Raw genomic sequence first — 27258 nt, 5'->3', positions numbered from 1 at the left:
CTATCAAGTATTTATTATTCTTAACTTCATAGATGAAGAAACCAAGTAACTGACTTTCCCAAGTGCACGTATTAAAAGCTGCGGAGGGAACTGAACACGGGTATATCTAAGTCCAAAGTCTATATTCTTTCTACTATACCACACCTAACCATATAAACGATAAACAGAAAGCGCCAGTGCAAGGGCTCAATCCAGATTTGGCTCATTTCCACCCAGCCTTGGATTCAAGTGCCAAAAGAGGGCCCCATTTATATAACATACCAGCCTGAAACACCTGTAAGAATTATTCCATGAGTGAATTTTAACCTAAAGCCACATGCTGTATTTCCTTATCTTTCAAAACAGAACTAGAGAAATTTTATTGTGATTAAAAACCGGAAAATAAATGAGATTTTAAAATTGTATTTAAGAAATTAAGAATGTTTACATTCCAAAATGGCTTACTCATTTTTAAATCAACACTGTGTATTAATGCCTAGATTTTTCTTTCTTATTCTAGTCATCTCTGTTTACTCCATCTACATATGTTTTTTCCTGGCTTACTGATTTCAAAGCAGACATCAGCCACTGGTGCACTGACAGAAAAGATAAAAAATATTAGGCTTTCACAGAATTTCTGCAGATATTAAAAGTTTGGAGCAAAACAAAAATAGAATCAAAGTAATGTCATCAACGCTCAAAGTATAGGCATTAGGTGAATTAGTTCTGCTTCTTAAAAACATTAAGACTTTGCTCAGACATAAGTTTGAGAAGGTGAAAGGATGGTTTCTCTGAAAGCACAGCTCTTAAAACTAGTGCTCATTAACTTAATGATCTCTATGGCTAAGAATTAGCTCAACATTTAAGTTTAAATAAATATAGTGAACTCTGAAGAATAAGTGGTAGCTAGCTGATAAAGAAGGGGCAGGAAAAACAAGAGTACATGTACATGTCTTGAGAATTAAAAGAAAGAAGATAAATATGACTGGAGCAGAGAAAACATGACAAAGCCCATCATTTATCATGCCGAGGAGGCATGAAAAAGTCCAACAAGGTCCTTCCAGGATTTTGGATCTTATCCTAACGGCCACAGACAGAGTTTAAACAGAACGGTGACATGATCAGATTTGCATTTTTAATGTTCATGTTGGTTGCAGGCTAGACAATGAGCTAGGTAGGGGCCAAGAGTAGATGCTAGGTGACCAGCTAACAACTTACTGCAATAGGCCAGGCAACAGATAATAATGGCTTTAAAGAGGGTAATACCACTGAATATGGAAAGAATTAGAGATATAATACTTAGGAAACAGACGAGACAAGACTAGAGAATGACTTAACAGGGATAGAGGGAGATGCCAAGGATTTGGGATTCTAGATTTCTGACTTGAACAATTGGACTGATGATGAAAACAAAGAAAAAGATCAGGGATTTTTGTTTCTTGAAGAGACACTAGAGAGAATATGTGTTCTGCTTTGACCAAGTCTGAGATTACTGCTGAGTAAAACATCAGCAGGCCTAAAGTTCAAAGGACAGGGTGGGCTACAAACATAAAATTGGGAATTGTCAGCACATAAAAACAAACTATTATCGTCTAGATTTAGCCTGGTTCATATAAAATGGATCATTTTCAATATTTATGAAATGTGTTGTTTTTGGCTATCACCAATATCTGGCTTACTCATTGATTTCTCTCTTCCAGCAGCAGTTTTGCATTACAAAATATATTAAAAACAACCACAGTACAATCTTGTTCTGTTCATACCGCTTATTCTGGGGCATGAAAGACATATACAAGTATAGCACTAATATTGAGGACACGTTTAAGAAAAGGAAAGAGCAGAGAAAGATATTTGTGTATAAATTTATTGTAGCCTAAGTATACAGTTTTGATAAAGGGACCCATGCAGTTGCATCACCTGCTGGTGCTCTCTGAGCATCTGGTGGCTGCTGGGGACAGATGGATAAACTTAATAAGAGTTTCATTCAAAACAATAGAACAGATCAACTCACCAACTTAGCAACTGTGAAATATGTAATGCATTATTATTCACTGTGGTCACCATGCAGTGTGATATAGTTTGGATGTTTGTCCTCTTCAAATCTCATGTTGAAATGTGATCCCCAATACTGGATGTGGGAGGTGTTTGTGTAATGGGGGTGGATCCCTCAGGAATGGCTTGGTGCCATCCCTGTGGTAATAGGTGAGTTCTCTATTGCTTCATGTGAGACCTGGTTGTTTAAAAGAGCCCAGCCCCTCCTCCCCTCTCACTCTTGCTCTGTGACACACCTGCTCCACCTCCACCTTCCACCACGAGCGAAAGCTTCCGGGGGCCTCACCAGAAGTCTAGCTGATGCTGGTGCCATGCTTGTACAGCCTACAGAACCATGAGTCAGATAAAACTCTTTTCTTTACAAATCATTCAGTCTCACATATTCCTTTCTAGCAACTCAAAAGGGACTAATACACAGTGCAATAGATCACTAAAACCCACTCTCCCAATTTAACTGAAAGTCTGTATGTATCTTTTCATCTCCATCTCCCCTTTTCTCATTCCACCTCCTAACCCCCCAGCCTTCAGTAACTATATTTCTATGAGACAGTTATTTAGATTACACACATAAGCGAGATCATAGAGTGTTATCTTTCTGTGCTTGGCTCATTTTACTTAGCATAATGTCCTCTGGTTCCACCCATGTTGTCACAAATGACAGAATTTCCTTCATTTTAAAGATCATATGTTTGATACCTTAGAAAATTCTGGTCAAAGTAATGATATAATGAAATTAGCTGGTTGCTCCTAACTAGAAAACACAAAGTGGATAAAGAAAAGGATGTGCAGACCGGACACGGTAGATCATGCCTATAATCCCAGCACTTTGGGAGGCTGAGGCAGGGAGATCATCTGAGGTCAGGAGTTTGAGACCAGCCTGGCCAACATGGTGAAACTCCGTCTCTACTTAAAAAATACAAAAAATTAGGCAGGTGTGGTGGCACGCACCTGTAATCCCAGCTAATCAGGAGGCTGAGGCAGGAGAATCGCTTGAACCCAGGAGGCGGAGGCTGCAGTGAGCCGAGATCACGTCACTGCACTCCAGCCTGGGCAAGAGTGCAATTCCGTCTCAAAAAAAAAAAAAAAAAACAAAAACAGTGCTCAGGGGTTAAAATTCCCAGCTCAAGCACCACAAAAATGACCTCAAAGTTTCTGTGTCTTTCTTGAAAACAATACTTACCTACTATAGCTGCAAAACTGAGACTGCTGAAAACCAAACCCAGGCTGACCTGGCTACAGCCACTGCTAATTGCCCAATGTGCCAGCAGTGGAGACCAACACCGAGTTCCTGATATGGCACCATTCCCTGGGGTGATCAGCCAGCTCACCTGGTGCAAGGTTCGCTACATTGGACCACTTCCATCATGGAAGTGGCAGTGCTTTGTTCTTACTGGAATAGACTCTAGATACAAATTTGTCCTGCCTGCATGCAGTGCTTCCTATATACAAACACAAATTGTATGTCTGAGTCCATTTATACAAAACATCCAGAAAAAAGCAAATCTATATAGATAGAAAGTAGATTAATGGTTGCCTAGGGTTGGGGGTGAGAATACGGATTAACTATAAATAGGCATGAAAGACATCATCAGGGTGAAGAAAAAGTTCTAAAACTGTATTGTGATAGGTGTGCAACTCATAAAATGTACCAAGATCCCTAAATTGTACATATGAAATGGGTGAATTTTATGATATATAAATTATATCCCAATAACACTATATTTCAAAAATATACATCACAGTACTAGTCATAAAGACTAATAACTGAAAACTGCCCAAACATCCATCAACAGTAAAACAGTTAAACTGTGGTTATATTCCCACAATGGGACACTATACACCAACTAAAATAAACGATCTATGACAAACACAGCACTTGTCACAAATGATGAGCAAAATAAGCCAGACACAAAAGAGTGCCTACTGTATTATTTCCTTTATGTAAAATTCAAAAATTGGCAAAACTAATTTCTGCTATTTAAAGTCAAAATGGTGGTTACACTTGGGGGCGGTTGACTTGAGGGAGCGTAAGGGAGTTTCCAAAACAATTATGTTTTATTTCTTCAGTTGTGTAAATGGTTACATAATTGGGCTCACCCTGGGTCTGCCCACTTATAATATAAAATAAAGAAGGGGGAGGAGAAACAAGAGTACATGTATATGTCTTATAATATGTGCATTTCTGTACACGTATGGTACATTTTAATAGAATTTCTCTAAAAATCACCTGTAATCTCAGGAAAAAAAATCCAGAAATATCAAATGCCCTTCAGTTAGGTAATGGTTAAATAATAGAATATAAATGTATAGTAGCCATGACTGGATATCCACAAAGCATCTAGGCACCTCTTCTTTCTTAAAGAATCAATCCCACTCTTAAACACAGTGGGAATCCCGATTAAGCTAACGGCATCAAAAAATATGAAATACTCGGGGATAAATGGGATAAAAAATTTGAAAGACCTATACACTGAAAAGTACAAAACATTGCTGAGTAAAATTAAAAACCTAAGTAAATGGAGCAGTATATCTTGTTTATAGGGTTGTAAATACTAATATAAATTTTATTTTTATTTTATGACTTCAATTTTCTATTTTTTGTTGCTAATATACAGAAATACAATTGATCGATTATACTGTGGGGGTGGTTTCAAGACACCTTACAGTTACTGCCTTCGGGATTTTGGAACACTGTGCTGCAACCACCATAATATAAAACAAGTCTGAACTGAATGACCAATGAGGAGGGGGGAACGGCCCAACCAGTAAATAATAAATTGCTGTGTTTTAAGCCACTGAATTTTTAGATGGTTTTGTTATGAAGCTAAAGAAGCCTCTGCCCGGATAGCATTAAATTATTCTGGCTGGTTTTAATTCAGAGGAATTTCTTCTTTTTTGAACTTAACAGTCAGGGGGCAATTCCTTTTTGTCACAGATTCTTATCCACTAAGGCTCATTTCAAAATGAGGATATAGAGACAAGTCTCATGTAGAGACAAGTCTCTCTTAAAGGTTTTGGATTTGTACTGGCTGAATATGGGTTTCCCCACTAAGGATTTTAAGTTTCCTCTGCTTCAGTTTTCTTCTATCAGGGCATTCTGCTTTAACTCTCAAGTGGTTGGTCTTGGCAGGAAAAGGGATCTCAATGTAAAATAATATATATAGCACAATAAACTTATAACTGTGTCAAAGATGGCAATAAGTTGAACTGTAATAGGCAAATTATTGTAAAGTTAAGACTCATTTACCTGATAGGTAATCTCATAACTGAAATAAGCTGATGAACAAGCCTTTTTAAGCCTGCATCACAATTCACATATTATAAGTGACATGTATCTTTATTTGTAGGAAATTAATAATGGAAAAGAAGAACCAAAGGAGGTTTGGATGTCTGAACTAGCAATACGGAATAAAGGATCTGGGCCATATCCAACATAGAACAAGATGTCTGAGTAAATTATTCTCATACTAACAGAAATAATACAGTTACTGCTACCTTAAAAGATTAGGAAGGAAGGACAAACAAAAATGCCTATCTACTGTATTTAGCCTTTGAGGCTTGAACATTATATTGTCAGAAACTTGACTTTCTGAAACCTAACTGAACTACTCTGTGTATTTCTATCATTAGCTGCACTTTGTTTTCCATAAATAATTAAAGTTTGCTTTGAAATATTAGCCAATCTCAGTAGTCCTAAGAGAAGCCAGGGAAAGAGGCTTTTGTTGCTGTTGTTGTTTTTAACTTACATTTAAATTTAGAACAGTATCATTTAATTGGTAAAGGGGAATATTTCAGTTAAAACTAACAGGCCGGGTGTAGTGGCTCATGCCTATAAATTCCAGCACTTTGGGAGGCCGAGGCAAGAGGACTGCCTAGCCAGACCAGGCTAGGCAACACAGTGAGACCTGTCTCTATAAAAAAAATCAAAAACAATTAGCTGGAAATGGCGGCACACTTCTGTAGTCCCAGCTACTTGGGAGGCTGAGGCAGGAGGATGGCTTGAGCCCAGGAGATTAACACTGCAGTGGGCCATGATCACACCACTGCACTCCAGCCTGGGCAATAAAATGAGACCCTGTCTCAAAAACAAATAACAACAAAAAAACCTTAAAAGCCTATCTGAGTGTTAAGACTGGGCTTATACACGCCCTTTCTCACCTACAGATTTTCCTTCCAGAACTCTTCTTCCATTCAAAACCTACAAGATTTTATTTCGACTAGGAAAACTAGGTCATTAGGAAGGAGATTCAAAATCTTTCAAGAAAGAATTGTGAAGACAATGTTCTCAGTATCTTCTCAATTCTTCCTTTTGTACACAAACTCAAATGGTAAGAATTACAAAAGTTAGATTTTCTCACTGGAATGGGAAAAAAAGCATAAAAATGTGTCTTCTGTATTTTTAGAAATAATAAAAATATTCTTTAAATATACTAGAAAGAAAGAAAAACCAACAAAAAAGTATACTATAAAAGAGACACATCTGTAAAGGAAGTAAAAACAGTCAATGTTATGTTGAGGTTGCAAGTTGACAAGAGGCCATGATGAATGGGATACAACAGACTGATTTGAGAGGATAAGATAATCAAAGATATTTCAATACATGAAAAATAAAACTGTTGAAATTTATGAAAACTGTTAATAACAAATTAATTCTAATTTTAAAAAATGGTGCACAGAGGCATAAGCTATAAATTAGACTGCATCAATATAAGAAAAAAACTGAGGATGTCATCCAGACAGGAGGAAAAATAATCAAAATAAACTAATAACTTTAGTAATAATTACAGATAGTATGCTGATTATGATAAACTAGATAAGGTAAATACTTAACAGTTAAGCTCCAAATAATCTAAGTAAATGCTGAGATCTGTTATGAGTTTATTTGATGACTGACTTCTTTTTTCCTGACTACACAAGTCAGAGACTCACAGTAATCACTGTCAAACATCACTATTTCATAAGAGCAACTGAAAAGAGTAAAATGATTTTGAATAAAAGGTTGAGATCCAGAGTTTTATACAATCAAATTTTCAAGCATGCAGTATTTCCAAGTATGTTTTCTGTAAACTCCAGTTTTACGAAATGTTCTTTAAAAAGGGGGTCTTGGAAAAATAAGTCAAATAGGTTAGGTAATCGCTGCAAAATTTTGGTATTTACACTGCACATTACTCAAAAATCAAAGTTTCTGAAAAGTTCTGCAATAAATAACCTAACATTAATAACTGGAGCACTGCCCACATCTACTGGATTCTACAGTATTTATTATCATTCCATTAAACACTTAAAACATACTTTAATAAACATTAAGGTATTCCGGTCTCCATTTTTATGTTTTATCTTGAGAAGCAGTTTTAACTATTATTCCTCACTAAGGACATTAACAGATGGGAGAAAAAAAAATCAGGCTTCATTACATGTCTAGTCAGAGGTTAGAAAATGAAGTAAGTTAAAATGAACACTGGGATAACTAAAAATTACATGTAGGTAGACCATTCTTTTACTTTATAATCAAAGTAAAACACTGGTTCAAAACAGAGAAACAATGAAAACATAAAGCCAAGTTAAAAAGGAACTAGATCTCCATCCCTTAAGATTTCTGCTAACACTCTTGGAAACTCCACAATGATGAAGATAATCCTCTGCCAGCGGTAAACTAAGCTTTCAAGTTTGAAGTATTTTTTCCTTTTTAACTTCTGTGTGGAATGTTCCTTGTCCAAATTAACTACCTGCATATTCAGGTGTAATCTCAAATGTCACCTCACCAAAAGGTCTTCCCTTATCATTTCATCTAAACTCAGCTTTCCCAACTCCAACTACATCAAACATTATTACACTGTTTTGACTTCTTCATTTATTTGATTACCAGTAGAATCCAGTGCCTAGAATAGCGCCGGACACATAGTGGATGCTCAACAATTACTTGTTGAATGAGTTAACACTATTTTAGCATAGTAGCTTTCCATTTGTTTTATATACCAATCACGGTTAAAAAAGGGTAGCAAAAACAGGAACTAATACTCATGTTTATTATTTCAGTTGGAAAAAAATGAATGTAGCACTTTGCAACTTAATGTAAAAAACATGGAAAGTTGCCTACTCTGTGTGTGCAATATTGTTTATGTGTATGTCAAAGGTTCTTCCCTTCAACTCAAAGAAGGCATACAATTTCTAGATGGTTTGAGTAGATAAGAGTAAAAACAATCCTGAAGACATCTTTTCAGCATTAATACAACAGAAGGCCAGTCTTACCTCTAAATAATAAAACCTGTTTAAAGTTTTGAAAAACCCTTAACTTCTGAAATGAACATGAGTTATTTCAGTTAAAATTTAGCAGACTGAACATGAGGACTATTCCAGAGTGACAGAATAACTGAGAAGTTAAATGACCAGAAGAAAAGTAATTAAGGTGAATTCTAAATATGAAACACAACTGGAAAAAGTGACTACCCGAGCCTTCATTTCTTTCTTCATTCATCTTGTATGAATGTTACAGTTCTTAAATACCTATTTACTGTTCATAGAGTTGAACAGCTACCTTAATAGGTAAACTAATAGAGATGAAGATTGGCATTTGAGAATATCTAGATCCAGGGCCTTTAAACAGTAAAGTGGGATTGATCTTCAGATCAAATTATCCAGAATGCAGTTTTAATCTCTCCACAGCTGCACAACCACAAAACATGCCAATAAGTCAACTTCTAGTTTAAGACATCTACACTCGAGGCAGGCGGATCACTTGAGGCCAGGAGCTCAAAACCAGCCTGGCTAAACCCTGTCTCTACTTAACAAACAAAAAAAAGACATTTACCCAAAGGTCATCTACTTTTCTTTCCAAAAGGGGCTCCAAATTTCCACCTTTCTTCAAGTTCGCCTCAAGGCAACTCAGTGATTTCTTTGGACACGTAAGGCAATTTCAGCTCTGACAAAAGCAGGTTGCTTTTTGTTTTAATCAGATGCTCTAGACTTGTTACCTGTCTCTACATTTTCTCTAGATCATAAAATCTGCAAATTGATCTCTGAATAAGAAATGTGAGACCTTCCATTTTTGGCAGACATAACCTATTTTCTAAGTAACAACAACAGGAACAAAAAACTTGCTAGACAAAATAATCATGCAAAGGTTTCTACATAAAAAAAAAAAAGCCAGGTATGAAAAACCTCTGCCTGGTATACTATGAAATATTAGACTCAGATTCCAAAATTCAGAGAAATAAGAAACCTCAGCATTGAAACCTAATTATTTACAAAGCAGCCACCACCAATTCAAGTTATTGGTTCTTAAATTACACTATCATTCTTCCATATGGCACAAAATCCAGGCTTTAAACTTGCCTTATACGTTCTCGAATTCTTTATCAAGAACAGAAAAATCTTAAGATTCTCATGTACATGTAATACATACACTGATATATAAAATGCATATACATATATTCTTTTATAAAAATAGTAGTATGGTATAAGTAGACCTTAAAAGCTAATTGACTCTCAGATACTAGGTGGATTCTAGGAGTTTGGAAACTGGCTGTGTCAAGCCTGGGTCAAGGTCACACACAATAAATGAAATGTGCCTAAAAGTGTATTTGTTCAGTTTTAAGGAGGATGCTGTGTGTTTGAATTTAACACCAAGGAACACACCCAAAAACTAGAAAAAAACAAAAATGAAACGAATAAGCAACTGGTCCAACATGTTAGGGCAATTTTAATAACCTAATCTGTAAAGCCAGAATAAAGTATTTTAAAAGGTATTGAAAAAGTGAACATTAGTTTCCTGCCATAATCCAGGAAAACAGAAAACTATAATACATACATCTGGTGTGCTAATACTCAGATTTAAAGGAAAATGACCTAATATTGACCTAATTTAATTATTCACCAGGCTGAATTCTTAGAACACTTAGCATTCTTCACCCTGCAATTTTAATCTGTATCTCCACTAGCATAAAAATGTTTGCCTTCACTTCACCTGTATACTGTGTATCCTTCCAGTCTGTTACCTCATTTAAAAATAAAAGGCTTAAGAAAGTTACTATAAATTACCATCAAACAATTTGATTTGTCATTATTAGGTTTCTAAATAATGCCAATATACTCTTTATCCAAACCTGCTGTCGTCTTAAATAGATTCTAACAACTCCAGCAATTTTTTACCAAGTAAAAATTACTTTTAAATGGGAACCAATTTGAATGATGAGGCTTTCTAACAGATTATAAGATAATCAGTGTAATATATGCTAGAGGTAAGGATGACCAAGTCTTACCTTTATCAGTTGTTACTTTTTCTATGCATCTGAAAGAAATAAGAATCAAACATTAATGAACAATCTAGCACATTTTCTGAAAATATAAATATTTATCTCTTTCAGGTTCGCCTCCAGAGTGATAAAGAAAGCATCTAGACCACTGTTGTCCTACAGAATTTTCAGCAGTGATGGAAACATATCTGCACTGTCCAATATGGCAGTCGCATGTGGCCACTGAGCACCTGAAACAGTTCATGTAATTGTGAAAGTGAATTTTTAATTTTGATTAATGTAAATTTAAATAGCCACATGTGGCTACCATAACTGACAGCACAGAGCTAGAATATCATTTAAAACACCTGTTTTTAACTAAGATATTGATACAAAGAAAATATTACTAATTTTGTTATATTAAGTGATTAGATAAGAAAACATTCTTATTTTATATAAATGTACTAACTAGAGATGAAATGACAATGTTTGGGATGTGTTCTAAAATACTTCTGCCAAAACAGGAAGGATGGACATAGCAAGCACGGCAAAATCTCAGCTAGGTGATCAATACTGGAGTTTCATTATACTATTTTCCCTATTTTGTGTATATTTAACAATTTTCATAATAAAAACTCAATGAACTGTTAAAAAGACCCTAAAATTGTTTGTTAAGACCAAATCAAAATCTACTTGTAAAAAGACAATAGATGGACCTCACAAGTAAATGTAACTTGCCCGTTACAAATTAAAAAGCAACAGTAAAGAGCTTAAAAATTGTTATAGCCTGAAGATTTTTTAAAAACCCCCCAAAACAACAAAAATCAGACACATCCCCAGGTTTTTAATTCAGAAAAATTTCTCTCATACATAACTGGTGAGAACAGTATAATGAACTTCCTATACTTACTACTAAAATTCAAAAATCAACAGGCCCTGAACATTTATCTTACAGAAACCACAGAGTATCTCTGAACAGTACGAAGTTTTTTGTTGTTGCTCCTCCCAAAAGTAAACCTAATGAAGACTCTATTATGTTACATTATGTTATAAATACCCAGACAAATACAGAAGCCACAGTGTAATACAAAAATCTATTCTACTTAGAAAGAATAGTTATCATTGTTTGTTCCATACTTTTTAAAAAAAGACTGGCATTATAATTTTATTTTAAATCACATTACCAATGTCCCAATTAACACACCATAACTGCTAATCATCCTATCTTTAAAAACTACAAAAATAATTGCTAAATTTTTGAAAAATTATATAACAAACTTTCCCAAAAACCTTGAAAGTTGGTTCAATGTTTCTATCATATTAAGATCCTGATCACTCAGGATTTCAGTCTTGTACAACTGAAGGCTTCTCCAAAGAACTGTAAGTTTTTTCAATTCAGAGTATTACCACCTCTTCATCCTCACTATCCATGAGCTTCAAAACAGAAACAGCAAGAAAGGTCACCTAAAGGTTTATTACTGTTTTAATTTTAGCAAGAAAATATACCAAAAATGGAATTTCATATACCAGAAAATAAAACTACTTTCCTTAATCCGAACCTGAAGGAAGACATCTAAAAATACTCAGTATTAGCTAATATGGTTACTCAACAGCGAAGTTAGAATTTTTAAGAAGTATTTGTCCCTAAAGTTTTAAGTTCTGAAATGCACAGGATAAACGAAGGGCTATTATATGTAAGAATGAAAAGAAGACTTACACATTTTAACCTAGTCTTAATTTGACAATTTCATTCCCTGTTAGCAGAATGCATGGATGAATCAGAAAAAAATCATAGACAAAAACTACTATACTAATGCTACTAGATTTTACTTCAAAAATTAAGGAACTCCTGACCTCGGGTGATCCACCCACCTCATCCTCTCAAAAGTGCTGGGATTACAGGCGTGAGCCACCACGCCTGGCTGGGAAATACTTTAATGGTACTTTAATTTTTATTACTATATATTATATATTACTGTATATAATATATATACAGTAATATTAGTATATATAATATATATTTATATATAATATATACAGAGTATATAAACGTGCACTTGAAATAACTGTAATTTACTGGCTAACATACAGCAAATGATCATCAGTCTTACTGTTAGCATGGATACATAAACTTTCTTCAAATTTGGTTTATTTTTCCTACTAGCTATGCTTCAATTTATCACGATTCTAGCATTTAACTCTGTGCCTCTCTTGAGCACATACAATGAAAAATTTTTATTTCCCCTTCATCCACAACTATTTCCTCTTCCCAATAACCCCTAAATAGTTCATTGTAAAAAGTTGTTATAAACATCAGATTATAAAAACTGTTAAGCTAAATATGGAACTATAAAGCTCATCTCACAAATCCATAAAATATCAATTATAAATGAAGCAATTATAAATGAAGAGGTTAAGTGACTTGCTCAAGGCCACTTACTGCATAGTACAAGGCTGGAACATAAAACTTTCTGACTAAAGTCCAATGCTTTATCCACTCTATTATTTTGCCTTCCAATGGGGACAGAGGTTTCAACCAATCCAAATCTATCTATTTCTTGACCTTTTAAACTATGGTATACTTTATTATCACTTTAATTAAGAGAATCAAATGTAGGTTAAACAGCTGATTACTAAGACCGTATACAGGGAAATGCTGGGATATGGAAAAAGGACTAGCATGAACAAGTAAGTTATACAGAATAAATCTTCCTTTTTAAAATTTTCAAAATGTCATTTGGAAAACAGAAATGACTCAAAGTCAAAGATACTAGACCAGGGTTTGGACTCAAAACCTCTTGAAATATCTTAAAGGATTAAATTACATAGAAAAAAATTAAGTCTTAAAATGTATTTTATGACTGAAAATCTTTACACCATACACACATTTGACTTATCTCCACTAATCAATGCATCTCTCCCTTACACCCCAAGGTCCCTGAAGATGAGGGCCATGTCTCATTTTTCTTTCTACCACCTAGTTCAGCATAGTACCAGGCCCAGATACTGATCAAACAAGTTTGCCAAGCTAAAATGCTTTAGCATTCCTTTGATTTCCAGATTATGGAATAAGGTAAAAATGTGTAACAAAAACTTTATTATGATGAAAATTTGTTTAACAACCTGATCAAAAACACAGTCAAGAAATAATTTTGGGGCTGAAAGAAGAATACCATTGTCACTACTATTTTTTAATGATATTGGATGGGAGGGGGGTGGCACTAAGAATTCAGACTTATTTCTTCCTCCCCACAAGGAACATTGTGCAGAAAAAAGGAAGGAATTTAATTAAGTCATCTTCATCCATATACAACAGTAACATTTATATGGAATTAAAGCGTCACTAGTACTTTGTTGCCAAGAGTTAGGGCAAAAATAAATCATGACAGCAGGTAAAATTACTATTTTAGATAAAAAGTATTTATTTTCCTTCAAAAATTAAACAGCAGGCTGGGCGCAGTGGCTCACGCCTGTAATCCTAGCACTTTGGGAGGCTGAGGCGGGTGGATCACCTGAGGTCAAGAGTTGGAGACCAACCTGGCCAATATGGTGAAACCTCACCTCTACTAAAATTATAAAAATTAGCTCGGATTGGTGGCGAGCGCCTGTAATGCCAGCTGCTCGGGATGCTGAGACAGGAGAATTGCTTGAAGCAAGGAGGTGGAGGTTGCAGTGAGCAGAGATCATCGTGGCACTGCTCCAGCCTGGGCGACAGAGCAAAAACTCCATCTCCAAAAAAAAAAAAAAAAAAAACGGCAGGTACCAGTTTAGACATAATTATCTTGAGATATAGGTATATTTAACTTTCAAGGGGTAGGTGAGAATAAAAGGAAATTTTAAAAATATTTTAAGTATTACCCTCTCTACGAATAGTAATATTAAAGAGTGAAAATATCATATTTTGCATAATTTACATGAAAAACATCACTACAAACCACTAAAGGATCTACCATCTCACCGTTACTGAAAAACGCAACTTGTACTTAGTATTTACAACAGGCATTGTGTCTAGCGCTTCACAAGCTGTATTTAATTCTCACAAACTCACGTTGTAGAGATTACCCTCTATAGGTAAGGAAACTAAGGCATTGGGTAGGTTAAGGAATTTGCTCACGGAATTCATAGCCAAATGAGGTCAATGATATACATGTATCTTTTCAAATTTATGAGATTAAACAATATAGAACTATAAAATTTTTGTAAGATGAAATGCATCTACAGCAATTAGAAGTCTAATTGCAGCTGAATCTGTTAAGTACAGATTTTTGCTGTCGACAGAACTGCAGTTCTTACAATAAATTCTCTAAATTATGTTAACTTAGCGGACACTCAAAAATTTGAAAGCATATCTAATACCACAATATGATTACCTCTGAATTTTATTTCTCTTTCTGAGAGGCTTCTAAGGCAAGCATGCCAAGACACAGGCTTAACTCTTAATTTTGGACAAAGTCTGTTTCAAGTTTTAAATCTATTAGGTCTGGTTTAAGTCAAACCTTGCCACTATCTCTACTGGAAGAAAGGGAACACTTAAAACTGACTCCCCCTCACTTCAATTTTCTCTGTTTTAACTAATTTGTTTTCACTCAAAAGTCAAAGGTCACTAATGACGTTTTCAGTCATGAACTGAATGGTTAATGTGATTAATTTCTACAATTTACAAACTTGTGTGCTTCAGTATTCTTAACATGAGTATTATTTTAACGAACAATTTAAAACAATGGTCCTGGCCACCTGTTCATGTTTCCTCTATTACGTCTAGGTAAAGGAATTCCTCGCAGATGATTCCAATTTTAAGGATGAAGTTCCTACATTTAAAAACACGAAACAAAAAGATAAAACATATGCTACTTAGTAAAAACAAACATTAAAGAATACTCATATAATTTTACGTGAAAGACTCCATACTTAAAATCGTAGCAGTGGGCTTTTACCCCGACCATAATAAGTAGCAGATTTCTCAAAAGAATGAGAAGGGTTGTGAAAATTTAGAAAAGTGAAAAAAAAAAAAGCTACATAAACATACTAGTACAGCTGGCTCTTGAGCTAACGCGAAGAGGGGGGGGACACATTTTTGAAGGCTACGATCGGGCTGTGGATTCCCTAAAGGGCATGTGATGTAATACTGGAGAGCCGCCTGAAGGAAAGGGATAGGTTGACAAAGGGGGTGCGGATGCCAGAAAGAGGGATGAGCCTGCGGGTGGCAGGGAGGAGGTGGATCACTAGCGAGTGCAGGGGTGTATCAAAAGATGATTTCGGGGAGTGGGGAAACGGCCCGACAGGCGAGGGTACGGGAGCGAGGAGGGTGGCGCAGACAAGAGCCATGAAGGCTCCCGGGGAAACGGTGTGACACATCTGGCGTGCGGAGCCGGCAGGGGGCAGACCAGGCAGGATGTCACGTGGAGCAGGCGCTACGGGAGCCGAGAGGGTTGCGTACGGACAGAGGGGGGTCTTTCCCACCGCCTGAAAGACTGTTACTCACAGGAGTCGCGGACTCTTCTTGCCCTGAACTGGAGACGGGGACTTCGCGGCCTGGGGCTGCTGCCCAGGGACGTCGGGAGGCCTGGCGCTGGGGCTGCTCCTCCGCCGGCGGGGATACTCGGCCTTCCTCCGGCGGGACACAGCTGCAGCGGCGGCGGCCGCAGCGGCCCGGCCTCGGTCCCGACCTCCTCTCAGCACGCGGCTGCTAGTGGTCCCTGCAGGGGCCGCCGCGGCCGCCTCAGGGGGCCGTTGTTGGGGCTCCTCAGGAGCCGCCTTGGCCGCCTCTCCCCCTTCCTGGTCCTGCTGCTCCGGGGGTCTCGGCTCTTCCGTCTCCCCCGGCATCGGGGCTTGTCCGTCCCCCACCCCCTAGTCCCAGGCGGCGGAGGCGGAGGCGGCGGCCTCGGCGCTGCTCCCCCCGCCCCCTCGCCTCCCGAAGCCTGCGGCTCACTCTCACCCTGCGCTCCTCTTTCCCCCCTCCCCTCCGCCCGGCTCCGAGGGCGCCCCCCCCACCCCCTGCCACTCAAGGTCCTCTACTGCTGGCGGCGCGCGCGCGCCCGCCACAGACGCTCAGCGGGCCAATCGGAGAACAGGACAGGCTTCCTCACCCCGCCCCTCGCGGTCTTACACGCAGTGGCGTCCCAGGTTCCCGCCCCCACCCCTTCCTTCAGCCAATCAGGAAACGGCTAAAAGGGAGCGCGCGAGGTTTCCTTCCCCGCGCACCCGTTCTCACCGTTAAACGGCTGTGTCTCGCGACAATCCCTAAGTGACCTTTTTCCCCCCTCCAGAGTTCAATGCGCGCTAGGGGCAGTGCGAGGGGCAGGTCTCGCGAGGGAGGCGGGTGAGAAGAAATCGCACCTCTTTCCCCGCCTCACACAAACCCTAGACTGGCTGCGCGCGCACCTGCCTCCCTAAGGAGCCACTGATACCACAAGGGCTCTTTCTGTTCTTCTTCAGGCCGCAGAAGTAGCCTGGGCGTTCTTCCGCCTCCACCCTACCCCACTTTCCTGTCTTTGGCCTTTCTGTCCCCAGCGCCGCCAGATCTTGCGCGGAGAAGGGGGTAGTATTTTGAGCTGTCGCTTCTCCTTTAAGAAAAAAAGCCCCGTCGGTTGCCGGATGAAAGTCTCCGAAAAAATGGCGGCGGCAAAACGGAGGCGGGGTTATGGGGGCAACGAGGGACTGCCTCTTGGCGCATGCGCACCGTTAACTTAACCAAAGGCTTTCTGGGAGATGAAGTCTTATTTCGCCTAGGCTTTAGGAAAAATAGATGGGAAACCAGAGGTGGAGAGGATGCCGGGAGGTTCTGACTGATTCACGACGGGAAAGGTAGTTTACTTTCCGCAGTCTAGAGTTTCCTTTTTTTTCGGGAGGCAGTGTTTCCGGGTTAGGTCGCGACGCGTGCCGTACATCCGGGCTCAAACGTCGAGCCAATTGCTGGTCTGATGGGAGGGTTTTTCCTACTTTTTCTTACTTTTTATCTGGGCGTTGTACCTTTCTCGGGGTGTCTGCGTAACTGCCCAGACTTACCTTGGTTTGGTCAGATGACACCTCCTCTGGGACTGGCTAGCCAGCGTTCATGTCTACATTATTGATCTCGTCGTCCTGTGTGTGAGTCACTCACCTGTGAGCTCCTAGAGGTCAGGGACTGAATCTGGTTCCATGGGGTCCTCGGGTCCTCGGAGCCCTAGCACAAGGCCCACTACTCAGTTGGCTCTTAATCAAATCTGTGAAACAAATTATAAAGTTGCTTTTTCTACTAGACCTTGTTGGGACACCAAGGAGCCGGCGTCGGTTGCTTAACTTGGATGCAGTGCCTGACCTAGAGGGAGGCGAAAGGGTTGTTAGCGTGACGTGACTCTGGTGACCTACACCGAGAAGCTGAAGGGTCTCTTAAGCTCTGCGGCCGGAAGCCATCTGCTTTTGCGGTTTATACAGTAGCAACTTTATCAGAAGTTACCTTTCTGCACACTAGCGTGTGACGTTAATTTGTCTTCCTGATTCATCAAAGGGAGTTTCCGTTGCAGTTGGTGATGCAGTGGGCCTCTCCCATTTCTTTTTTCTTTTCATCCATTACAATCAAGGAACGATTTGCAAGAACATCCTTTACCTCTGGAAAATAAGGCATCCAGGGCTAAAAGTCCCAAAAGAAAGAAGCTGGAAACAAGATCTGGGGATCCAATTTTAAATTTCACATTAATATTAAGTTAAACTGTAGACAAGTGCTGAAGTACATTTTTCCTTCCAGTACTTTGACTCAGATACCACTTCATATTAGACAAATGTTTTATATTCTCTACTGAGTATTTTGCATTTTCATAGGGCTAATGTCATTTTCAGTTGTAATAATCGATTGGCATAGTGTCAGTGGAAATTTTTTAAGATTGAGTTTGCAGTGAGCAGACTTTTGGAAGGAACAGTGCTGACATCCAGTGGATGCTTAAAGTAATACAGAGGAGAAATCTTTCAAAAAAAAAAAAAAAATGTACAGACAGTGGAATGGAGAATGAATTATTCCAAAAAAAAAAAAAGCCACTGTGGGCTGGATGTGGTAGCTCACCCCCAGAATCCCAGCGCTTTTGGATGCCAAAGTGGGAGGATCCCTTGAGCCCAGAACTTCCAGACCAGCCTGGGCAACATAGGGAGACCACCCTCTACATAAAAAATAAAAAATAAAAATAGTTTTTAAGCTAACCTAGTGGCGTGATGGGATGCACCTACGGTCCCAGCTACTCCAGAAGCTGAGAAGGGCAAATCGCTTGAGTCCAGGAGTTCGAGTTGGAGGTTACACTGAACTATGATAGTACCATTGCACGCCAGCCTGGGTGACAGAGAGCTTGTCTCTAAAAAAAAAAAAAAGGCTGTGTTGTAAAGGAAAGATCGCAGACTTTGCAATTATAGTAAGTAGCAAAGCTACCAATTAATTATCTTAGCAAGTTGCTATTACATGAACCTATTTCACCATTGGTAAAAAAGGGGAAAAATCTATTTCACAGGGCCATAATTATAGTTCCTTACATATTGCCTTTTTATAGTAGGCCTTTTGTAAATGTTTCTTTCAAGGTGAATAAATCACAGTGGTAAAAAGGTGAGGAGTTAACCTCAGTGTCACTTTCCAAAGAAATTGCTATAAGGCAGTGTATCTAGGCAGGGATTATGCTTAATTGAGATACACACAGTTTAACATCTGGTGTCAAACCTGGCTTCCTTCTTTGTGACCCCCTGTAGATGTTCGCTTTTGGGACCACTGAGTAAACCAGGCCCTGATAATCCAAGCATGAATCCACTTCTGCTCTACTTTTAAGGATTTACATTCCATGCAGGAAAGCAGATAAGCATAATTTCTGAATAAATAAGACAACAAAATGAAATGGATGCTGGTCAACTCTGATGGAAATTTTAAGAAGGAGACTATGCCTCTATGGTCTCCCAGCTTCACAGAAAAAAAAAAGAAAAAAAGAAAGATGCTCAGAGTGGGGTACGTACACTTGGAAAAAACCCAAGTATAAGTCTGCCATTCCCATGAATCCAAGATGAATCCTGGCACAGAGTAGGTCCTCAGATTTTGCAAAATTAATTTTGAATCCCTTTATCACCCTGGCCAATGCACTGCCATAACGCAAATCTTACTATCTACCTTTCTGTGTCAGTCCCATTTTTAAAACTGTAACCTATGAAAAAAAAAAAAACAAATCAGAAGAGAGGAAGTGCTAAGCAAATACAGGAACCAAAAAGGGTTATAGAGGCTGCCTTATGCTGTCTCATCCAGTTCCTTTGTGGTCCTCTTCTTCAGCACATGCCAAAGCTGTTCCTCACGGCCTGTGAGACAAGAGCATCTTGGATGTAGGACAATGGAAGAGTTAGGTGAGTGAGGAGCTTGGAGGAGAAACTGAGGGAGTGAAGACTTGGCTGCCATCTCCTTATGTGGTGGGGTATGCTTCTGGCTAGACTGAGGGTAGTAATGGAAGATTTTATTTTCACTTCTTTCCTGTCCTCAGCCCTGCCAAGAGTGAAGCATGAGGAACTATGATTGTTTTGGGGAACTACGGGTTCACTGTTTGCAGTGGCAAAATAGATGGAGAGTTTGGTGCTAACTGCAGAATAAACTCTTGGCAAATACTTTTGGACTGGATTGTTACTGCAATTGTCTTATTATGGGCGTTTTGCCCTTTGGAGGTCACTGGAGATCATAAGGTGGCCACATAGCAAGACAATGCAGAGATGTGATTTGAGGAGGAAAAGAAAGAGCAAAAAGGGAGTTGGGGTGTTATGAGGAAGAAAAGATGGACTAGAAGTATGAGAATGAGGGATCTGTAGAGGTTGGAAAAAGGCCAGAGTGGTTTCATTTGTTCCATGTTTTAGTATTAAATCAAGAAGGCATAGCATTCTAACTCTAGTGATTTTGTTGCTAAGCTTTTTATTCAGAATTCTGAAGGAAGAGATTACTGTGGCCTGAAAATATGACACCTCCTTCCACTCTAAGGCAATTAAAACCAGCAGTGGAACTATTAGCCACATTAAGCAGAGAAATCCTGGATTTCAAACCTTTGGAGTAATGTAAGGTTTGTCATTCTTGGAACTCATTCCATAGCCTTTGCCAACATCTGTTGCCAGCATCTTAACTAACACTGAGTCACTAAACTATACCCAAATTCCAAACTATATTAATTCCACAGTGCCCTGGTTTGGGGTGTGTTTAGGGATGGGGTATGTCAAAAGTGCAAAAAACAGCAACAAAAATTATCTTGCACATTGTTACATTGTCTTAAAACAAATGGTGTGTGATTTCAAAGCGGGAGAAACAGAGGAAAAGTAAAGGGCAAATTACCAGGAGGCAGGAGATGTTAATGAAGAGAAAAAGGTAGCATTTAATAAATATCAAACTGCTTTGGAGGTAAAGTCTATTTTGATAATGGGCCAGACTCTTTTTTGGACTTGGGGTAGAATTCTAATTCTTATCCTACGTGAGTGCTGGGAGAATATGTGAATTTCTGCTTGAGTTCCACTAGGGCTAGGACCTTTTTTCTTTTTCCTTTTTTTCTTTCTGTTTTTTTTTTTTTTTTTTTTTTTTTTTTTTTTTGGGCAGGGGAGACACCAAATGGCTTTCATGGCAAATAATTCAAAAGGAAACTAATACTTATTTAGTAAGTCAAGCAAAAACTAGACATTTTTACATATGTTAATCATTTTAGTGTCTGCAGCAACCCTCTGAAATAGGTATTATCCACTTCTTTTTCAGATGAGAAAACTAAGAAAAACAAAATGACTTTTTCAGTGTCACTGTCGGGAACACCTGACACCAAAACTAAGCAACAAGGTGCTCTCTTATTTTAGAAGTTTATTGGTTCTGGTGTTCTGGCCAATGAAGTAAGCCAGATTTAACAGAAATTTATATTGTTTTGCATCTCCTGAGCAGGCTAAATGTTAGGTAAATCTTGTCCGGAAATACAGAAAGTACCAAGTAGCCTGGAAGCTAACATTTGTGCAGATTATCCAGTTGGCTGCATCTCCACAGGCTGTTGATGGCTACACTTCAGCAGTTTCTTCAAATTGTCATCAGCCCAGTAACTACACTTGAGACTTGGTGTGGATCTTTCTTCCTGCTGGCAGAGAAATGGCATCGAGGACAGGTTGGCTCAAGTGAGCAAATATTTCCTGTCTGCAGTAGTGCCTCAGAGGCTAGCAGCTTGTATACATCCAGAAGGTTTTACCTAAACCTTCATTACATAGGCATTAGGCATGATAGATAAAGAGGAACCAGGAGCAGATTCTGCCTCCGAATGAAATCCATGCAACCCACAGAGACTCCCAAGAGACCTCACTTTACTCCTTTCATGTTAATATTGATATTATTTCATCTCCACAGTAAAAGACTACAGAGAAGAATTATAGAGTCTTCAGTCTAGTCCCCGCTTCCCCCACCCCCACTGTCCAGGAATCCCATATTTGTCATACTGAAATTAGCCGTCTTCAAATTACAAAATCTGGCAAAAGGCATAATAACCTCAGAGTGTTGGTGATATGCACACTCATATGAAACAGGAAGAGAAAAGCCTGTAACTCATGACCCAGAAAGAAAGGTTTTGATAACTTTGGTTAGCTGGTGCTTCTGAGGGCAACTTCCTACTCTTAGTGGTATGGTTTCCTCTCTCTTATAATCTTTATTGTAAATGACTTTTTATTTTGAGCTCAGGAGGATCTTTGGCTTCTAGTTAGAGCAAAGCTTAGAAAATAGAAAAGAAAGGGGCTCTAGCTTAATTGAAAGATGCAGAATAAAAATTTGAAATTCTCAAATTTGGTGTGGGGTCTGGCTAATAAAAATCTGAGGCAAAAAGTTTTCTTTCGTTTTCTACCTTAGTTTTCTTTTTTCTTTATTTTCTTTCTTTTTTTTTTTTTATTTGAGACGGAGTTTTGCTCTTGTTGCCCAAGCTGGAGTGCAATGGCACGGTCTCGGCTCACCGTGACCTCTGCTTCCCAGGTTCAAGCGATTTGCCTGCCTCAGCCTTCCTGAGTATCTGGGATTATAGGCATGTGCCACCATGCCTGGCTAATTTTGTGTTTTCAGTAGAGACAGGGTTTCTCCATGTTGGTCAAGCTGGTCTCGAACTCCCAACCTCAGGCAATCTACCCGCCTCGGCCTCTCAAAGTGCTGCGATTACAGGCATGAGCCGCCGTGCCCGGCCTATTTGTCTTTCTTTTTAAAACACTTCTATTATAAAGAAATTTAAGTAAGCAAAAGTAGAGAAAATAGTTTAATGAATTCTGATATACCCATCAACCAGTTGAAACAATCAGTTCTTCATCAGTCTTATTTCATATATATGTCCACCCATTCCTTTCACCCCTGTAATTATGTTAAAACAATTTCAGATGTCATTTTATCTGTAAATATTTTAACACTAACCTCTAAAATAAATAAATATATATTTATACATATAACTGTAATGCCATTGCCATAACCACAACAGCCTTAATAGTAATTCCTTAATATTGTAAAATGCCATCACACCTAAAAACTTAACGGAATTACTTAATATTATCAAATATCATTATCACACCTAAAATAAACAGTACTTGATATTATTTAATATCCAGACAGTATTCAATAGTCTTGATTGTTTCATTTTTAAAGTAGATTTAATGATCCAAATAAAGTTCATACACTGAAATTTATTATAAGTCTCTCGACTTTTTAATGCTATAGGTTCCCCCTCATCTGTTTTTTCCCATTACAGTTATTCATTTGCCCTAAAGTTTAGTTCAGTTTGCTTATCTCTAAAATGGTACATAAAAGTGAACATTTTTGATAAATGGATGATTATGAAAGATCTGTATATTTCATTTGTAAAAAAAAGATTAGATCTATAACCATTAGAAATACTCATTCCTCCAAAATCTAAAATAAATGAAAAATTTGTTTTTTTTTAATGACCTGTGAAGTTTATTTTCCTTATCTGAGAACTTTAGATGTAGGCAGGTCCTTAGAAATAATATAATTCTGTGTTTAAAGTTTGAAAGCTACAATCTGTGGTAAGAAATCCGCTAGAGATCCACTAATGAGTATTGAGCCATAATTTGAAAAATACTGTTCTAATCAAATTGCCTTGTTATGTAGATGAGGAAACTGCATCAGAGAAGGACATGACATGCTCAAGGTAACCCAGAGAATATGTATAAGACAGGAGACTGGAACTTATAACTTTCAGTTAGTGCAGGGGCTAGGGATCAGATAGCCCAGATTCAAGTCCTAGTTCTGCATTCATGAGCTTAAGCAAATTATTTTTGTCTCTTTCTTGTGATCTACAAAATAAGAACAATAATGTCATCTGCCTCAAAGTGTTAGGATGATTAAATGAAATGTGTAAACTCCTGAGCACAGTGCCTGGCATGTATTAATTTTTATTAATTATTATTTATTTCATTGTAACAGATACTAGTATATAATACTTTTCCAAAAAAAAAAAAAAAAAAACTGAAAGAGTAACAAATCCCAACTATTTAAATTGCAACATCTTACTTGATTTTGCAATATCTCAGTTTTCTCCCCAGCCATTTTTTCTCTCCACACCCTAAAAGACAGGATACTTATACCTTGCTTTGAAAATTTTGTTACGTGCTCAGGATAATTGTTAAGATTTAAGAAAAAATATCATTAGGATTAAGAATAAGTGTTATTTCCGTCGTATGTTTTGAAAAATGGTAATATAATTGCTTATATTTTTCTGATAGAAAAAAGCATTTAGGATTCCTTTCTTTCTTTCTTTCTGTCTGTCTGTCTTTCTTTCTTTCCTTCCTTTCGTTTTTTTTTGAGACGGTATCACTCCTTTGGCCCAGGCTGCTGGAGTGTGGTGGCGTGATCTCGACTCACCGCAGACTCACCTAGGCGCAGGTGATCCTCCCACCTCATCTTCCCAAGTAGCTGGGACCACAGGTGTGTGCCACCATGCTGGGCTGACTTTTTTGTATTTTTAGTACAGACTGGATTTTGCTGTGTTCCCCTGGTCTGGAACTCCTAGGCTCAAGGGATCCTCCTGCCTCAGCCTTCCAAAGTGCTAAGATTATGGGCATGAGCCACTATACCCAGCCCAGTTTTATTTTTTTCTAATTAAGGATATTTGTGGGCAATCTACTCTAAATGAATGATGAAAATTAATACCTGTGGTATAAAAAATCAAATTATAGCATAAGACTATGGAATTGAATGCAACCATAGAAAGTAAGAAATAAACCACAATTTATGGAGGCATTAAACATTTCTTGGTAGGATTCACCACATTCTTGAAGTGAAATAAGAAATAAGGGAAAGTAGCTGAAAATAGCCATAACTGAAGAAAAGGAGATGAATGTGGGCACAGTGAAGATATTTAAGGAGAAAATGACTGTAGAGATTTAAATATTCTCTGTCATAATTGTCTTGCTTCTTATGGTGTAGATGCCTTATTGGAGGAACTGGAACGCTCCACCCTTCAGGACAGTGATGAATATTCCAGCCCAGCTCCTCTTCCGCTGGATCAGCATTCCAGAAAGGAGAATAACCTTGATGAGACTTCGGAGGTCCTTTCTGTTCAGGATAACACAAGTCCCTTGCCGGTAACTTTTCATTTATTATAGTCCTTAAACATGGATGTTTGAGTGCATTTCTGAAAATTAACTGTATCTCACACAAAATGATATGAAAGGAGAATAATATATCCAAGAAAGAGAAAAAATAATGCCTTAATGTTTATCTAAAGATGTTTTTGGAAAGAGGAGGAGAATTGAGAAAATCATCACAGAGGAATGAGTTTTTGAGAACTAAATTTTTATTTTTATTTATTTTTATTTATTTTTATTTTTTGAGACAGAGTCGCACTCTGTCTCCAAGGCTGGAGTGCAGTGGCACAATCTCGGCTCACTGCAACCTTCACCTCCCAGGTTCAAGCGATACTCCTGCTTCAGCCTCCCAAGTAGCTAGGATTACAGGTACGCACCACCACGCCCAGCTAATTTTTGTATTTTTAGTAGAGATGGGTTTCGTCATGTTGGCCAGGCTGGTCTCAAACTCCTGACCTGAGGTGATCCACCCGCCTCAGCCTCCCAAAGTGCTGGGATTACAGGCATGAGCCATTGCGCCCAGCCAAGAACTAAATTTTTTCTAATGAGCACATGGTCACAGGCAGAGTATTGTCTGATTCACTGGGGATATTCTGATGTTACTGTGGGGGCATCAGAGATGCATGTTGCAGTTTGACTGGAATGGTATTCAGGCCAGAGATCACCTGAGGAAGGCCAGGTGGCAGCGTAGACAAGTCTTCTCAGGGTGACTTTTTAGGGTCACTACTTCCCAGGTCTTATTTTCTGCTGAATAGATTAGGACATTCAATTATTAGTTTATACAGAGATGATGAAGCTCTAGAGAACCAACTCAAACTAACCAAACTGACAAGTGATTATATATATATTTTAAAAACCCAGGGCAGGTGCAGTGGCTCAGGCCTGTAATTTCAGCACTTTGGAAGGCTGAGGCAGGGGGATCACTTGAAGCCAGGAATTTGAGACCAGCCTGGGCCACATGGTGAGACCCCCGTCTCTACGAAAAATTAAAAAATGAGCAGGGTGTGGTGGCGCATGCCTGTGGTCCCCGCCACTCAGGTGGCTGAAGCAGGAGGATTGCTTAAGCCCAGGTGGTCGAGGCTGCAGTGAGCTATGATTGCGCCACTCCATCCCAGCCTGGCTGACAGAATGAGAGCTTGTCTCAAAAAACAAACAAAAAACAAAAAAACAAAACTCAGAAATCAAATTTATTAATTTATGGTTACAGTTAAAGCTATCAAGTAAAACAGCTATATTTACTCCTATATGCATTCTCTTCCTATGGATAAGTCTATATGGATGTACATTATAATTAAAAGGTTGCTTGATGAGAATAGAATTAGTGTAAGATGAATTAAGTAGTTGCTTTTCATAGCTGGTAATTTTGTACTATGATATTTTGATTCATCATTGTTCCCTATATGAAATGGCCAGAAGCACAGACGTGAAATTTGAGCTCAGGGGTAGTTTACCCCCTAACTGTTCTTTTCTCCAGACACATACACAGTTTTAAGGATACGAATTTATCTCTTTACTAGGAAACTAATGTCTTTGTTCTCAGTGTTAGATTATAGCTGTAGGCTCCTAAGTGATCTGCCCTTTCCCCCACTGCAGTCTGTTCTCAAGCAGCCAGGGTCACCTTTAAAAACTAAAGTCAGACCCTGTCATTCTTCTACTCAAAACCCCAAAATGACTCCCCATCTCATTTGGAGTAAAAGCCATAGTCTTATGTTGATCTTTCTGGGGTGAGCATATATCCTGGTTTACCTGAAAGAGTCCTGGGTTTATGCTTGTTTTTCTCACATCCTATTAACTTTATTTTTATCCCAGATTTTCAAGTTTATTTAAAATTTTCTTATCAGTATTTGCATTAAGTAAGCCACTATGGCTTAACAGACCTCCTTCCAGCTTCTTCCATGGTCTCATCTAACAGTGTATGAAACACATATTCAGTGAACAGTGCTCTTTTTTTTTTTTTTTTTTTTTTTTGAGATGGAGTCTCTTTCTGTCGCCCAGGCTGGAGTGCAGTGGCGCCATCTTGGCTCACTGCCACCTCTGCCTCCCAGGTTCAAGTGATTCTCCTGCCTCAGCCTCCTGAGTATCTGGGACTACAGGCATGCACCACCATGCCCAGCTAATTTTTGTATTTTTAGTAGAGACAGGGTTTCACCATGTTGACTAGGCTGGTCTTGTACTCCTGACCCCAGGTGATTTGCCTGCCTCAGCTTCCCAAAGTGCTGGGATTACAAGCATGAGCCACTGTGCCCAGCCAAATTCTGACTTAATTATGGTTAAATGCAAAAGATGGCTAATGATAACTTGTCTTTTTTCTTGATTCCGTTCAGATGAAACCTAGCTAGCGGCAACCTTTCAAGAATTATATGCAGGGTGCTGGCTGTTAAAGCTAAGAGCTCAAGCACAAGTAGTCAGAGATAGCTAACTCTTCTGA

The 27258-nt window shown here is 38.5% G+C and overlaps 2 protein-coding genes across 4 annotated transcripts in view; one reads left to right on the top strand and one right to left on the bottom strand.

Moving 5' to 3' along the window:
* ZFP91 (ZFP91 zinc finger protein) overlaps positions 1-16304 on the bottom strand; it is a 42733-nt gene extending 26429 nt beyond the window's left edge. For both annotated transcript variants that reach the window (XM_003275342.4, XM_012498696.2), the window contains exons 1-2: positions 15745-16304; positions 10290-10318 (exon numbers count right to left, since the gene is read on the bottom strand). In XM_003275342.4, coding sequence (XP_003275390.1) covers positions 10290-10318; positions 15745-16085 — 370 coding nt within the window. In that variant the 5' untranslated portion in view covers positions 16086-16304. The remainder of the gene's footprint in view (positions 1-10289; positions 10319-15744) is intronic.
* An 855-nt stretch (positions 16305-17159) lies between these two features.
* Positions 17160-27258, top strand: part of LPXN (leupaxin) — a 49822-nt gene continuing 39723 nt past the window's right edge. The window contains exons 1-2 of one of the 2 annotated variants that reach the window (XM_030810851.1): positions 17160-18222; positions 24670-24827. In XM_030810851.1, coding sequence (XP_030666711.1) covers positions 18174-18222; positions 24670-24827 — 207 coding nt within the window. In that variant the 5' untranslated portion in view covers positions 17160-18173. Of the gene's footprint in view, positions 18223-19434; positions 19602-24669; positions 24828-27258 lie in introns of those variants that run through there. The other variant, XM_003275340.4, reaches the window with a different exon arrangement.

This window comes from Nomascus leucogenys, chromosome 4 (genome assembly GCF_006542625.1).
Source record: "Nomascus leucogenys isolate Asia chromosome 4, Asia_NLE_v1, whole genome shotgun sequence".
Lineage (NCBI taxonomy): Eukaryota > Metazoa > Chordata > Mammalia > Primates > Hylobatidae > Nomascus > Nomascus leucogenys.
Note: the sequence above shows the minus strand (reverse complement) of the source record. Positions and strands in the feature narration are given on the sequence as shown.